At 39.1% G+C, this 15153-nt stretch overlaps 2 protein-coding genes and 1 pseudogene across 2 annotated transcripts; 1 reads left to right on the top strand and 2 right to left on the bottom strand.

The window, feature by feature from the left end:
* Positions 1-113: 113 nt before the first annotated feature.
* LOC121789636 lies at positions 114-4216 on the top strand (annotated as a pseudogene).
* Positions 4217-4285: 69 nt separating this feature from the next.
* LOC121789634 (transmembrane protein 120 homolog) lies at positions 4286-7824 on the bottom strand. The gene is made up of 10 exons (XM_042188046.1): positions 7503-7824; positions 7317-7395; positions 7129-7223; positions 6819-6923; positions 6612-6691; positions 6220-6310; positions 6030-6137; positions 5337-5423; positions 5035-5103; positions 4286-4667 (listed from the first exon to the last, which is right to left on the bottom strand). Exons 1-10 carry the CDS (start codon positions 7704-7706, stop codon positions 4503-4505), a joined length of 1083 nt encoding a protein of 360 aa, XP_042043980.1. The 5' UTR covers positions 7707-7824; the 3' UTR covers positions 4286-4502.
* A 1086-nt stretch (positions 7825-8910) lies between these two features.
* Positions 8911-9342, bottom strand: LOC121789635. The gene has a single exon (XM_042188048.1). The coding sequence runs from the start codon at positions 9340-9342 to the stop codon at positions 8911-8913; it is 432 nt and encodes a 143-aa protein (XP_042043982.1).
* Positions 9343-15153: the final 5811 nt, after the last annotated feature.

Below are 15153 nucleotides of genomic sequence, written 5' to 3'. Positions count from 1 at the left end.
CGCAATGCAGTGGCCTTGACAGCCTCCATATTTAGACATGAGCAACACCTTATTCATATATAAACAATACCCTCTCTCTCTCTCTCTTAGTGTGTGTGTGTGTGTGTGTGAAGATGGAAAAGGAAGAACAGAAGTTGGAGGAGCAAGAAGGTGAGGAAACCAATCCCCTGGTGAGAAATTCAAAAAACATCCCTGCAGAGAGTGATTGGGTTCTTGACAATGAAACAGAAGCAATTAATGGGGACAAGAATTTCAAGGAAAATCTTGTTTGCCATGACAAAGCTGCAGGTAGGAATACAAGCATTTTAGCAACAACATTTATGGCTCCTTATTTTTATTTCTATCTTTTGTCAGTGTCTCTTATAAAATTCTAATTTTCTTGTGCCTTCAACTGCACTCCATAACCCTACATGTCTGTAAAATATGTGGTAGTATAAAAGAAGTAAAGGGTCCCTCTCCAATGTTCATATTGTTTCCATATATATTTTTGAGTTGTGGCATGTGGTTTGTTTTCTTGTTTTCTTGACCCTCAATCAGATTTGCAGGTTAGCAGTTGAGACCACCAAAACAATTGGTTTGTCTCTCACAAATTTCTGTTGTGTATGGAGTTGAATTCTTGGATATGCAATGCTGTGAATGATTGGTGGTTTTTGTGTCTCAGATTTTAGTTCTACTTAGCCTTTGCATCTAAGAAAACCAACGAGTTAACGGAAGTAAGGGTAGTGAAGGATCAACTGCAAGCTGGTAGTTTGGTGAGTTGGGTAGGTTCTGAATGATTGCTGTTTAGTGTAAAGCAATGAGGGTAGAGTTAGAATGATTTTCTTCAATCTCTGTTTCGAATCGACCTATGCATTTTCTCAAATTGATGTACCGAAAAGTGAGGAACATTGAGTTTCTTGGCATTTTTGATGGAATTTCTATAAACGTTAGGCACTATTTTTGCAATTGTGACATTTGCAATCTGATTTTGTGGATGAAGGAATATGGAAGTGTCGAATCTGCCCTTGGACATACGCCAATGGAAGTGTCTGTGTTGATCATTTTCAGAATCGTAGAGGACTGCTGCATAACCTGACAAATATCAAAACTTTTAATTTTGTATATGAAGGTCAGTAGATATCAGAATCGCACGAAAGTGTCGTGGTTAAGATACATACACCTCAGAGTGTCTCAATCCTTCAATCCTTTAGTTCATGTAGGAATGACTTAAACATTGTTAGTGAATACTATGTTTCTTCACTGCACATTTATGCTTCTAGTAACAAATAAAACGCCAACTCTTGTCCCCTTTTTCACTCTATTGCTTGTCTCCTTTATCTGTTTATGGGCGAAATTGTGCTGACGTAAGGCTCTATATAAGTGTATGGCGTTATAGTTGTTCCTCGGTGTGATTTTCAGGTTTAGGTGTTAATCCTATTTGTAAGACGCAAATCGTGGAAGGTCATGCGCGTACAACACATGACGCCTCATCTCTTGATCCCGTGATTCAGTTCAATGGTGCTTCTGTCATAAACAATCAGCACAAGAAGAGGTCGAGGAGAATGGCGTTTCTAGTTCAGATGTCCGGCCTTCAGACAGTTCATCTCAAGAGGTAAGTATGATATGAGCTTTCTAATACTAGTAAGATCAAGAAATACAGATAATGATGAGGATCTGAAATTTACAAAACTGTTTACTCTCATTATTTTGTAGATTTGGTTGCAAAACCTGTAAAACATTATTAGCGATCAATACGAGCGTAGGGGGGAGGAGACTGAGACGATGGCATTTATGAAACGAGTCATGAGCCTTCCAAAGAGATCGAGAGTGCAGAAAACCGAGGATGATCTGAAATAACAGAGTTAGATGTCGAAAGAGTCATACGGAACCAAACCACACATGATCTGCATTGTCCCAACTGCCACTCTTGCATCACAAAGAAAGTTATTCTCACCAAACGGAAGCGCAGAGTAAGGATTTCCGATGAGGAGGCTAAGCGTCCCAAAACAGGAACAGAAGCCATAGGGACTGTTTTGTCCGAGGAACAAGTTCATCAAGAAGGGGAAGTTGGTGACCAAGATGCCCAACACCACCAATCGATGAAGATGACCGTGACAGAGGGGCAACTATGTTTCGTTGCTTATCATGCTTCAGCATTTTCATTCCAACTGGTTAGCAACTTTTCTTTTCTTTGTGCAAATAATGTTGCTATTTTGTAGTACTCATGAGTGGGAAATGTAATGCAGGTGATGGATTCAGATTGTTCCGATCATTTGGTGGGAAAAGTGGGAAAGAAAATGCACGGGACAGTCAAGCACCAGATGTAAAGAAGAGCTGGTTCGATATGTTTAACCCGAATAGGCAGAAAACACCAGTTGAGTTAGGTACTTTTTTCCCTTTCGGATCATATGAGTGGTGTCGTGCCTGCAGAGAGCGGAGTCTGGTGAATGCATATAACTCGGTTCTTTCACATGCAGGAAGTAGTTCTGAGACCAATGTGCAACAAGTTAGCTCAGGCATTTTGTCATCTGGTCCTGCTCGTGAAAGTGGCCAATCATTAATTTTAATAAATACGGCCGCAGAAACTGCTGCACACGAAGGCAGGGACCTAACTATTCCCGGCCTAGACCATCTAAAACTCCCTTTGTTAGTAGGTACTATGTTTTTTAACTACATTTTCACATCATGATATTTTAGCATTGTTCAGTTAGTTTAGTATTTGGGTGACTGCTGTAATGACTTGTCTACCTCAGATAATACGAGGTCGGATGATGTGTTGGCCGCGGATCAGCAAATGGCCTCAAAACCTGGCCAGGGAGTTCAGACCAGTCGAGACAAGGACATCATCCAGCTCCCACAATCATCAGTTTCAATGGCTGAAGACGTGGATGGCACATTGAATATCTCGGTATCTGTTCCTCACGACGAGCAAGACGTTAGAGCCACAATTGTGACTACATCTGTTCTAGACAAGCCACTCAGAACTGGAAACACTTCAGAAATAGGAGATGCACCAGCTGCACAAGGTAAGTTTTAATTGCGTGTTCACTGTAAAGAGACGAACGAGGTCCTGTGTTTCTCGAGTTAAGTATCATGAAATCTTGATGCAGGTGAAGGCAATGATACCAGGATAACGATAGATGCGCATCCACCTGCGACTGTAATACCTCCTCCGACAGCATCCCAGTGGGAACTCAAACTAGTACTGCTGATAGAGAAGGGCGTGGAGCGAGAGAAGAACGCAAAGTTGAAGTGATTAAAAGCATCGTATACGGTGGGCTGGCAGAGACCATGACTAGCCTTAGTGTCGTATCATCAGCCGCTGGTGGAGGTGCAGCCACATGTATGAATGTCGCTCACAATCTCTACTATTACATGCACAACATAACCATAGTGTTTTTCATTCAAAATATGAAGTATTATTGCTTATCCCGATCTACAATGCCACCATTTGCAGTGAATGTGTTAACTCTGGGAGCTGCAAATTTGATTGGAGGTCTTTTTATCATAGCTCACAATGTAAGCTGTTTTACTCGTCTAGTCCTTCGAATACTCAATTATATGTATTGCCGCTCCCTTATGGATTTGTTCTCTGCATGAATGTGCAGCTCTGGGATTTAAGATGCGACCGCCTCGAGGAGCAGCTCTCCAACCAAATAACCGAGCAAGAGGATCGTTACAGACAGCTCCTAGGCCGGAGGCAGAATTTTACGCTTCATGCTGTTGTCGCCATAGTATCATACATCTTGTTCGGGTTGATGCCTCCAGTCGTGTACGGCTTCTCATTCCGCGAGTCTGACGACAAACAGTTGAAGCTTTTGATGGTGGCAGCAGCTTCCCTTGCGTGCATACTTGCGCTAACTATTGGAAAGGCCTATGTGCAGAGGCCTCCGAAGCCTTACTTGAAAACAGCCATGACCTTCTTGATTCTTGGGATATCAGTCTCGGGCGTGTCGTACGCCGCTGGCGGATTAGTTGAGTGCCTGCTGGAAAAGCTCGGTCTGTTCGGGCAGAGCTCAGCAGCTCCTAACTTCCTTGTGCCGGAGATGAGACCAGTTGCCTCGGGATGGGCCTCCGACTGAATGCTCTCTCCCTCTCTGTAGTCACATGTTTTTGTTGGAGCTGGAATAAGTTTTTGCTAGTTATGGAACCCCTTTATCCAGACCTCGTAAATTTATTTTATTTTTATCTTGTACTTGATCTTATTTCACATAGGAATTTTCATAAGTCTAGTCAATGTCGTCTCTAATGTGCAGGTCATGTGTATTGATAAAGCAAACTTCCCATAAAGGGTTTGGACTCTCAATAAAGGACACAAGCATGCGACACTCTAGATAAAGCTCTCTATATGGAACCAAAACAGTGTAGAAATCCTATAATAAATGACAAATATGGATTTCTAACTCCTACTATTCAAGTTTACTATCATAATACAGCTCGACAGTTTACAAACATAAAAAGGCCAAAAACCTGCTGTGAGGAAAGAAACTGCACAAAGAAGCAAACTTGGTACAGCGAGCTGTTTACGAACTCTTGTCATCTGATCCATGATTCAGTTGATGCAGCTCTTGCCTGCTTTTACCTCTCTTGATTTTTGCCTTAACCTTAGATTTCGTTATTAGAGTCTGCACCGTGTTAGCAAAATTTCCAACAGCCATGACTATGAGAAGAACCCCGCATGTAATTACCTGAAAGTTGTACGTAGAAATCATGTAGGTGAATAAGATATCAAAATAGTACTTCCTCCGTCCCATAGTAGATGGCATAGTTGAAGAATGACACGGGATTTTAGGAGATGTTGTTTTGTGTGTTAGATGGAGCGAGAAAATAGTATATTTATATTAACGTGAGAGAAAACTTTTTCTAAAAAAGGAAATGTGACATCTTTTGTGGGACAAACTAAAAAAGAAAGTGTGACATCTATCATGGGACGGAGGGAGTAGGAAAAAAATATTTGATGAAACTGAATTTGGACATCAACATATACAGTATTGAAGAAGTATGCAACAAAAATTCCACGACGTCATATGTTTAAAATTTAAATAACTACTTTACCTGCCAATCCAAATTGGATCCATTTAGAGCAGTATTAAGCAACAACACACCAACATAGGCTTCAAATCCCTGAAAACAGAGGACAAGGGTCATGATTTGAGGATAAATGTTGGCTATAGTGCAGCCATGAGTATAGATGAGAAGCAACAAGAGTGGCTATGAAAACATTCATGGGTCTCAACTTAATGAGCGTACATAAAGATTTGCAAAAATATCACTCGCATGAGGAGTTGATTCCAACAAAATATAAAGAAGGGTAGTGTTCTCTTGTTACTAATACGAGAATAAGGGATTTAACAGACCTGCAAAACAAAAAGTATTGGGCATAGCAGAAGTAGCTGGCCCTCAACTCCAGCAGTTTCTCCCCAAACAACATCCATCCTCCTAGCCTACATTTAGCAATAGTTGAACATTATTGACAGGATATGTTAAAATATTGTGCTTCAATCATTTTGAAGGATTATCTCCCTCTAGTCTTGCCCATGAGTGAAGGCAATAACTCATGTAAGAATCACACATTAGACATAAAAAGGTTACAAACATAAATATATTTATTTAAGAAAAGGATAAACTATATAAGGATAATCGAACAGACAACCATTTTGCAAGTTTACATGTAGTAGAAATCTAAACATGTATTATGTATCTTGGCAACATGAACTCAACAAAGGAGTCAATTTTTTTTAAAAATATACTCCCTCCGACCCATGTTACTCGCATTTTTCATTTTAGGCCGAAAATTTGGGATTGATTTTTAAGTGTAATTAAATTAGAATTTTAAGTGTAATGAGACATCACTTAATAAAGGAGCTCTTAACTTAATCTAACATATTAATTAAATACATTAATTCTAACTTAAACTATAAATAGTGTAAGTAGTTTGTGACGAGCCGAAATGGAAGAGTGCGAGTAACATGTGACGGAGGGAGTAATAAAATAAGCACATGGAGAAGTTGGTGATAAGGAAATCAAATATCCCAGGCATGCTAAACTACCTTGCCAAGTGCAATACGTGTATAAAGTCTTTGTCTTTGGTATCTGTTCTGAAGAATCATAGCAACTCCTTGCATTATTGCCCATTTCAGAAATAGTTGTACACCTATCTGCAATTAAAATATTAATTCATTTGGTGGACTGAAGCACTTGCTTTTTATGTAGGTGGAAATGATGATATGGATTCACTACCTGTCTTTTAGCACAATCAGGCCCTTGGTCTATTTCCCAAGTTAGACTGATGAGAGCCATAGCCATGGCAAAATAATGATGTTTAATCCACCTGCATAATAGCATGCATAGATCAAATTATTGGCCTGTTTCTTTACATCCAAACTTCAGAGAATAAATAAACATTTAAAATGACAGAAGGAATAGCTTAGACACTAAGCAGATTCTTAATGCCATAAGTATAATATTGCTACAAGAAGTTAGATAACATTTGATCGTCTAGTCAACATTTTGTCCACCTACATGTCAAACCATATTGCTATTTGCTAACACAGAAAGTTGAAAAGTCCAATCAACTAAAATAAAAAACTACACTTTAAGGGAAAAGGAGTGATTTAAGAAAATCAAAATACCAAGGACGTATATCACTCCCATTAACTCTTAAGATGTTTTCTCTCAAAGCCAAACCAGTGTAGAGATATAGCAACCATGCCTGTAACAGAAAAATTGACCAACATAAGTTTCACACACAAACCCCCTAAAAATAGTTGCAATGTTATTAATAACAACAATGTGTGAGAGAGAGAGAGAGAGTTCAAAATCAGAAGAACATGTGATACCTGGTAAAGTTGAACTGGTAATGCTGGTAAGCATCCACCCCAAATCCATGACCTTAAAATAAGTAATAACGATGGCAAACAGAGGAACAAAAAGGCTGTTCTATCCTGTCATCAATACATACATCTTCAGTCACTGCAATAGGTGTATGCTTTTCCAACAGTTCTAGATAAGCAGGCAGGCACTCAAAGCGGACTAGGTTTTCAACAACAATGCTATTCATTGTAGGATATGAGGTTTTCTCGAGCTTTTAATCATTAAAATGTTAGCAGACACAGCCCCAATCAAATTAAGAGCACAATGGAATCATACCCTGAAATTATTGTATTCCTCTTTCACTTTCAACTGCACATCCTTCCTATTAGCTCTCACATTAATAGGCCCCAAAAACATCCTCAGAAACCTACCTAAACAAAGACAAACAAAAAAAGAAATTCACAATCATCATCCATTCTTAACATATGTAGCATAATCAAACCAGATAAAAGTAATCAACACACCATGAGATTTGCTCGGAAGGAATGAAGCTGCATCTCCCTCACTCAGTATATACCTCACTCTCGTCAGCTCCTCATCAAGCTTCCAATCCCCCAAAATCCAATCCAAAAATCAGTACACACTAACAATAAAATGAATCACGGTAAAAATTAGTCGCATGCATGCGCAGGAATGGACGCAGCTCATACTTTATCGAAATCCTTGGAGCCGCGGAGGGATGAACGGAGAGAGCTGATGCGGGCGTCGAGTGCGGCGACGCGCTGGCGGAGCGCGTCCTCCTCACGGGAGGTGCGGGAGATGAGGGACGAGGCGGTCTCCTGCAGCTCCTTGGCTTGCTCCGTCAGAGACGAGATGCCGGCGGCCGGTGATTCTTCCACCGGTGAGTTTTCCATCGGAAGACGGTGGCCGTCCGATCAATCAGGATTTTCAGATTTAACGGATCGATATGAGTTTGAGTTTGAGTTTGAGTTTGAGTTTTGGGGGTGTGAATGTGAAGAGAAGGGTATCTCTGTTTCCTGTTTTGGAATAATAATTAAATGCTTCCGCTGACACTTTATTAAAAATTGAGGGGGTTTTTCCGTAAATTCAGGAAGTAATGGGTACTGTGCTAAGGTGAATACTGAATAGTGGGGGGGGTCAAGTGGGGAATATAAGACTAAAGTCCTGATTTTTTTTTTATGCATAGGAGTTCGAGATACATTCGGCAAGCGAATAGCCCGCCACAGCCCCTCGTGGCTTGAATACTTTAGCTTCCCTCCGACGGGTTCAAGCGTGAACTAGCCAATGTTGGCTCGTAGACTGCACTCCCTCCGACGAGTTCAGCCCCGGTAGACTACCCACCACCTTCAGACGCGTTCAGGCTCGAAATCTTGCCAAGCCCCAAGGAAACAACCTTGAACAGGCCCACAGGGAAATTAATCCCAAAGTCGCGCCATCCAGGAGTCGAACTCGAGACCTCTAGGATGGTGCCATATCCTTGCCACCCTAAAGTCCCAATTTGGTCCTTAACATATTGCATTTTTTTAATTTTGGTTCAAAACATTATCTTTTGAATTATTCGACCCCTCACATTTGAAATCGGATCACATTTAGTTCGAAATTGACGGATCCGTTAAAATGTAACAGTCAACGAAATTTAAATCAATTTTGACAGGATTAAGAGTTATAATTATATTTTATTAATGGCTAATATCTAATTAACCTAAAACTAAAAAAATTAAAATAAAACAAAAATAAAAATTAAACATAAAAATAAAACATAATTTAGGGTTTTTAACATAAAAATAAAACATAGTTTTTGAACAAAAACGAAAATAACGGAACAATTTTTTTATTTTTGCAGCATGGATATCGAAGGGATTGAAGGGAATGGATGATGACTGGTTAGCCTCTGTCTGAGAAAGATTGATTGTTCGTTTTTTCGCATAATAATCAAATCTCCGGCTACCTCCCCATCTTCCTGCCACCACTTGGGCACCTGGAACTTATATTTTATATTTCTAAATATTGCTAATTAAACTTGATCCATTTTTTGTTGATTGAAGTTGTAATGACTATACGTTATTCTATTTACTAGTAGTTTGTTACTGCAAAAGCTTATTTATGCGTCCTCGGCCTCGCCGCCGGCTCTGCCACACAGTCGTCCTCCATCTCTTTCTTCCCACTCACTCCCGGGGCTAATTCATCACCATCAGCCTCAGAATCGGGCGGTGGTGCGACGGAGGAGATGGGAATTTCTTGATTTTCGGGCAGCGAGGAAATTAGGGGTTTGTTGCGGCGGGCCAATTTGTCCCTGAGCTTGGTCTTGGGGGAGTTGTTGAGAGAGTCGCCGGAGTTCAAGTGGTCCTCGAAGGCTTCGATGGCTTGGTGGATGAGCTCGCGGTTGGGGGAGGAGTCCCAGCGGAACCAGAAGCTGGTGTAGCAGTGGAAGCAGTCGCAGTCGCAGTCGAAGAGGGGCGGCGAATTATGGCGGCACTGCTTCTTGGAAGGGGGCTTCTTGTTGGTTGATTGGAGGGATCTGGTGAGCATGTAGGCCAGGACCTCTCGTTCTTCTAGAGAGAGAAAGATTACTAGAGTGAGAATGGTGGTGGGGAGGAGTTTGAGGAGAGGGAAGGCGGCGGCGTCTGTGTTGGAAGGGGAAGGGGAAGAAGATGAAGTGAAGGGGTGGACATTTTTGTTTTATTTAAAATTTTTTAGTTTTAGGTTAATTAGATATTAGCCATTAATAAAATAGAATTATAACTCTTAATCCGGTCAAATTGATTTAAATTTCGTTGACTGTAACATTTTAACGGATCTGTCGATTTCGGACTAAATGTGATCCGATTTCAAATGTGAGGGACCGAATAATTCAAAAGAAAATGTTTTGGACCAAAAAAAAAACACACACAATATGTTAAGGACCAAATTGAGACTTTAGTCGGAATATAAATAAAATATGAAAAACAAAAGAAGTGAAGAGTGTTGTCATTCCTCAACTTCTTAAACTAATTTTGCTTGTTCGAAAACATAGCCGAATCAAAATTCATCATATGAATTTGTAATCTAATTAGAAAGTTGTAAATAGATTAGGAGGTAATTTATCCAATATGTAAACCCTTGATTAACCATCATTGCAATTAGAAGTTGTCAATTTATAACACAATAAGTATAATACAAAGAATCATTGTGAGATAAAGCAATATGACAAGAAAGTGGTAAAAAGTGGCTCCTAAAAATTGATTTTTCGTTGTTTTGGATCTTAAATATAATTATTTGGACATCGAGTACAAGGTGCTAATGCCATTTTTTTACCATTTTTTTTAGTTCATTCAATTAATTATTTACAAAACTTATTTGTACTCCCTTCATCCTCACTTTTAGTCCACTTTTGTCATTTTTCTCATCTCCTATTTATTGTCCATTTTCACTTTTTACTATAATTGTTAAATAGGCATCACATTCCACTAACTCATTTAACTCATATAGTATTTTATTATAAAATCAATATATAAAATTAAGTCCTCATTCCACTAACTTTTTCAAATCACTTTTCTTTACATTTCTTAAAATACGTATCCGACACAAAGTGGATTAAAAATGGAGGGTGAAGGGGAGTAATATTTTACAATAGATTTTGTTAGTCCAGTCAAAATGGACTTCATTGGCATTGACTAGGGGTGAGCAAAAAAACCGGAAACCGAATATCCGAACCGAACCAAACCGAAATTTTGAAATTCGGTTCGGTTTTTTCGATTTTTCGGTTCGGTTCGGTTTTAAAAATAAAAAAAAATCGGTTTTTCGGTTCGGTTTGGGCGAAGAAAAAAACCGAAAAACTGAAAAACCGAATTATATATATATTCTATTAATTTAATATATTATATTATATAATATATATATATATATTCTTTTAATATATTCTACTATATAATATATATTATATGTATTATTAATTTTATATTATATATAAATATTCTATTAGTATATATAAAATAAAATATACATATACATATATAAATATATATTTATATTATATTTATTTTTTTCAGGTTTTTCGATTTTTTTTCGGGTTTTTCGGTTTTGTTCGGGTTTTTCGGTTTTTAAGTTTGGTTTTCGGTTTTTCGGTTTTGGTTTTTCGATTTTTCGGGTTCGGTTCGGTTTGGATTTTGAACTAAATTTGGTTTTTCGGTTTTGATAAAAAACCGAACCGAAACCCGAATGCACACCCCTAGCATTGACCGTCAAGTTTTGACAGCTCCGTCAAAAAGGACGACTCCAGGAATGTTTTCGTTTGTTTGGGATTCGAAAATAAAAAAAAATATGGACCAACTTTGTAAAATGACCATATGTTTAGAAGTAAAAATGGATTTTACTCTTTATTCAAATTAAGTTCGACTAACCCAAGGGATGTGGTCGAGTGGTATGAGACTCAGTCCATCCTTAATCAAATGGTCAGGGTATCGATCCTTGACTTTAGGTATGAAGTTCCTTTAAATCCTTGGGCCAACTATTCCATCCTTCATGGTGCCTACAAATCAACACGAAAAATTGCTTTAATTCCTTGAGCCAACTGTTCCATCATTCAAGATGCTTATAAATCAACACAAAAAATAGTCAATGAGTCTTACAAATCAGCATGAAAAATAGTAAATAAATTTGCCCGTGCATACCCCTATTCTCATGAAAAAAAACTAAGTTAGACTAACCTTTATTTTCATCCATTTACTCTAGTTCTCTATATATCACTTCATAAAATATCTATATGATCAAAATTTAAGATTTTTTAAATTGACTCCTAGCTAAAATTGAATGACTACACCAAACAAAGTGTGTTTTATAAACAAAATAAGAAATATAGCCTATTGTTGACATCTTTATATCATTTCACTATTCAAAATTCTGGAATGAATTCAAGTTAGATATCGTAGGTTTTCCTTCGTACCTTTGAAATAGACATGTTTTAATTTATATAGGGGACCATATTTGAAAGTTTTAATACAAAATAAATGAAAGAAAACAATAGAGAAAGCCTTGGACGGAAAGAAGCCTATGATTGTTTGGTTTCTCAATTAAGATGAGTTAGAACTAGAAGCAAATTACTACACCTTCCGTCCTCTCATAGTTGAGTCATTTTTCCATTTCGAGAAGTTCCCTCATAATTGAGTCATTTTCATATATAGTAACTTTTTTCTCTTTCTTACTTTATTCTCTCTACTTTATTTACTTTTTACTTTATTATCTCTACCTTTTTCTCTTTCTTACTTTTTTTTATCTATTTATTTAACACACTCAACATTCCTTTCTTAAACTCCGTGCGAAAAGTTTCGCCCTAGGGCATCTGCAATGCTGGCTCGTTGCTAACTCAGTCTCATCTCGGTGAGACGAGACAACATCGAGCCAGCGATGCGGCCACTCCGTCTCGTCCCGTATCCCTCCGCCGAGAGCATGTTGGCGAGCTGGCTCGCCACGCGCGTTGGCCACGTGGCAAGCTCCCGTGCGGCTGTGACGCCCACTCGCTAGCCCGCGAGTGGGCGTCGTTTATATCCGTTGAAAAAATGTTTTTTTTTTAATTCTGAAAAAAAAAAAAAAATTCCCCCAAAAATACTAGCCGTTTATAGCCGTTTTTTCAATATTTTAATTTCTTTTTCTATTTTTTTAAGCCTCCAATCACCACATCACTTTCCATGATTATGCGGATTTCAATAAATTGTAATGTTAGGATTTCAGTTATGTATTTTTCGTATTTTCGGATGTTGTAATTTTCATGGTTTTAATGATTTTATGAATTATTAGTATTAATTTAATATTTCAATGAAATATTAATTGAATTTGTTGGAAATAAAAATAAAAAATGAAATTGAATGAATAGTTAAGAGATGAGATGGTTAAGAGATAGAGGGTTGCAAATGTTGTCTCTTAATTAAGAGATGGGGTAAAAAGTGCAGTGGGGTCCATGAATAATTAAGGGATGAGACGGTATTGAGACATAGATGTGGATGGCCTCAACTATGAGGGAACGGAGGGAGTACGAAATACTTGATGCTGAAATTTGTTCATCAGTAACTATGGGTTTGTGTTGAGTTTGGATATGGATTTAAAAGTTAAATTTAAATTATTTTTTTGTATTAGCAAATAATAAAATATTGTGTTGGAACTTTTTTAGTATAAACTTAATTGTAGTAACATTTAATTATTAAACTACCAAAAAAATCCTCAATCAGATAATTAATAATGGTTATTTCATTCTAATTCTTTTTATAATTCGAATTACCAAAATAACGTCAGATAACCGAAGACCCAATTCAATTATCTAAGAGAGCTGAATTTAAAAATAATAATTTCAAAGTTACTTCAAGTCTTTAACAGTACAAACGAATCAGAGCCATTGCAATAATACATATTGAATATTTAGTTTTCATAAACTAAGAAATACTAATGCATAGTATCATTATGATTGAATAATACTATGAATTGTATCATTATGTTGGATGAATTAAAAGGTTAATTACGGCCGTCACTCAATTGATTAGTAATGCACAGTGTCGATATCAAATAATTATATTGTACGGACTCAAATAATGTCGAAGTTAGTAGGGCCCACTTTTGCCCAAACCTGAGGTCATTCACTACGCTGTCTCTATACCGTCCCTTAAACCGTCTCTTAAATACTATTTGACCACTATTTGAGGGCTCTACTGTCCCTTTTTCCTCCATCCCTTAACTAAGGGACGGAACCTGCAACGCTCCGTCCCTTAACCGTCCCTTATTCCGTCCCTTAATTACTATTCATTCAATTTCATTTTTTATTTTTTTCCCAACCCAATTCAATTAAAACAAACACACTTTATTAAAAAACACACAACATAAAAAAACACACAACATAAAAAACACACAACATAATTTAAAATACAAATTTAAAGAAAAATAAAAAAACTACTCCGCTGGCTAATCATCCTCCGGAGGCGGTCGAGGTTGAGGGGGAGTCGGAAGGCCAAGTTGTGCTTCCATATACACAATTCCGTTCCACCAGGCCGTGAATTGGGCGTACGAGAAGCGGGAAGTGTCCGCCATTGTGGCGGTCATGTACGCCACCATAAGTGTGTCCGAGCCTCCCCGCGAGCCCGATCTCGAGGCCGGCTGGCTTGATTCGCCTCGGCCCTTCCTTGCTCTAGCTGCTTTTGCCACCTTCGTCCCTTGCGGCCGACGGCGCCCACTCGCGGATCCTCCAGCATCGCGCGACTGTACCCGCAAACTCCTGGGATTCAGCCTCAGGTTGGCTGATGCCCTCAGCGGTGTCACCACCAGACGAGTATTGGTCACTCGCCGTATGCTTCGTGCGCTTCGAGGTTGAGCCCGAGCTGGAGCGAAAACCGCCGGCCCACCGTTCCTCGTCCTTGACGGCCTGCCAAACATCAACAAATCTGAATTGATGACGTTCGTCCTGGTAGTAGGTGCGCAAAGCGGACGTCAAAATGTCGGTTGCCATTGCGCCGCTTTGGTAGCGCGCCTCTTCGGCCGAGTAGATGCCGCTAAATTTTTTGACCTGACGGTCGACTCGGTCAAAGTGAGAGCGGAGCATTTTAAATTTGCGCTAGCGGGAGCCTTTCGGCTTTATCTGGTGGTAGACCTCGCAGACATTTTCCCAGAAACACTTCCGAGATTGTTGATTTCCGACGATGGGATCGTACGAGACGGTGATCCAGGCGTTGTACACCGCCAGCGTTTCAATGTTGTCGTACGGATGCCGGCCTAGATCCTCTTCCTCTTCTTTCTCTTCCTCCTCGTCCTCGCCCGCCTGGGGTTGTACACCGCCTTGGCCACCTCCACCGCCTCGCCCACCTCCACTGCCTCGGCCTACTCCCGGCGTGGGATCAACGGGAAAATCCTCCCGGATCTGGGATAATCCCTGCGAATACCGCGGGGCGGAGGGACGGACATATGCATCAAGGTCAAAATTGGGTGGTTGGTACCCCCCTGGCGTCGCAGAACCCTGGGTCCCCGGCGTTGACGAACCGGAACCGCCCAATGTGTTGATCATGGTCTCCTAATCGCCGAACGCGTTGAGATCCCACCCGCCGGAGTCGAAACCGCCGTAGTTGCCGTCGCCGTCGCCGGACATCTTGAGCTCTTATATGAAAATTTGAGAGAAAATTTAGATGATAGGAAGAATAGATGTGTAGTTGTGTGTGAAATGAGAATGAGTTTAGGAGTATTTATAGAGTAAAAAAATTAATTAAAAATAAAAAAAATTAAAAAAAAACAAAAAAACGGTATTATTACCGTTACAAATTTTTTTCTTATTTTTTATTTTATTTTTTTAAAATTTGAATTTTTTTAAAAAATATTTATTGCGTCAGCACG

This window comes from Salvia splendens, unplaced genomic scaffold, assembly GCF_004379255.2.
Source record: "Salvia splendens isolate huo1 unplaced genomic scaffold, SspV2 ctg292, whole genome shotgun sequence".
NCBI classification, from domain to species: domain Eukaryota; kingdom Viridiplantae; phylum Streptophyta; class Magnoliopsida; order Lamiales; family Lamiaceae; genus Salvia; species Salvia splendens.
This window is presented reverse-complemented; position numbering and strand designations above follow the sequence as displayed.

Excerpts from the sequence above, each read along its gene's own strand:
- LOC121789635 (XM_042188048.1), bottom strand. The coding sequence starts at position 9,342 with ATGCTCACCAGATCCCTCCAATCAACCAACAAGAAGCCCCCTTCCAAG.
- LOC121789634 (XM_042188046.1), bottom strand. The coding sequence starts at position 7,706 with ATGGAAAACTCACCGGTGGAAGAATCACCGGCCGCCGGCATCTCGTCT. Across the intron at positions 6,138-6,219 it reads CTGATTGTGCTAAAAGACAG|ATAGGTGTACAACTATTTCT; the intron begins GTAGTGAATCCA and ends TTTTAATTGCAG. Across the intron at positions 4,668-5,034 it reads GATCCAATTTGGATTGGCAG|GTAATTACATGCGGGGTTCT; the intron begins GTAAAGTAGTTA and ends TACAACTTTCAG.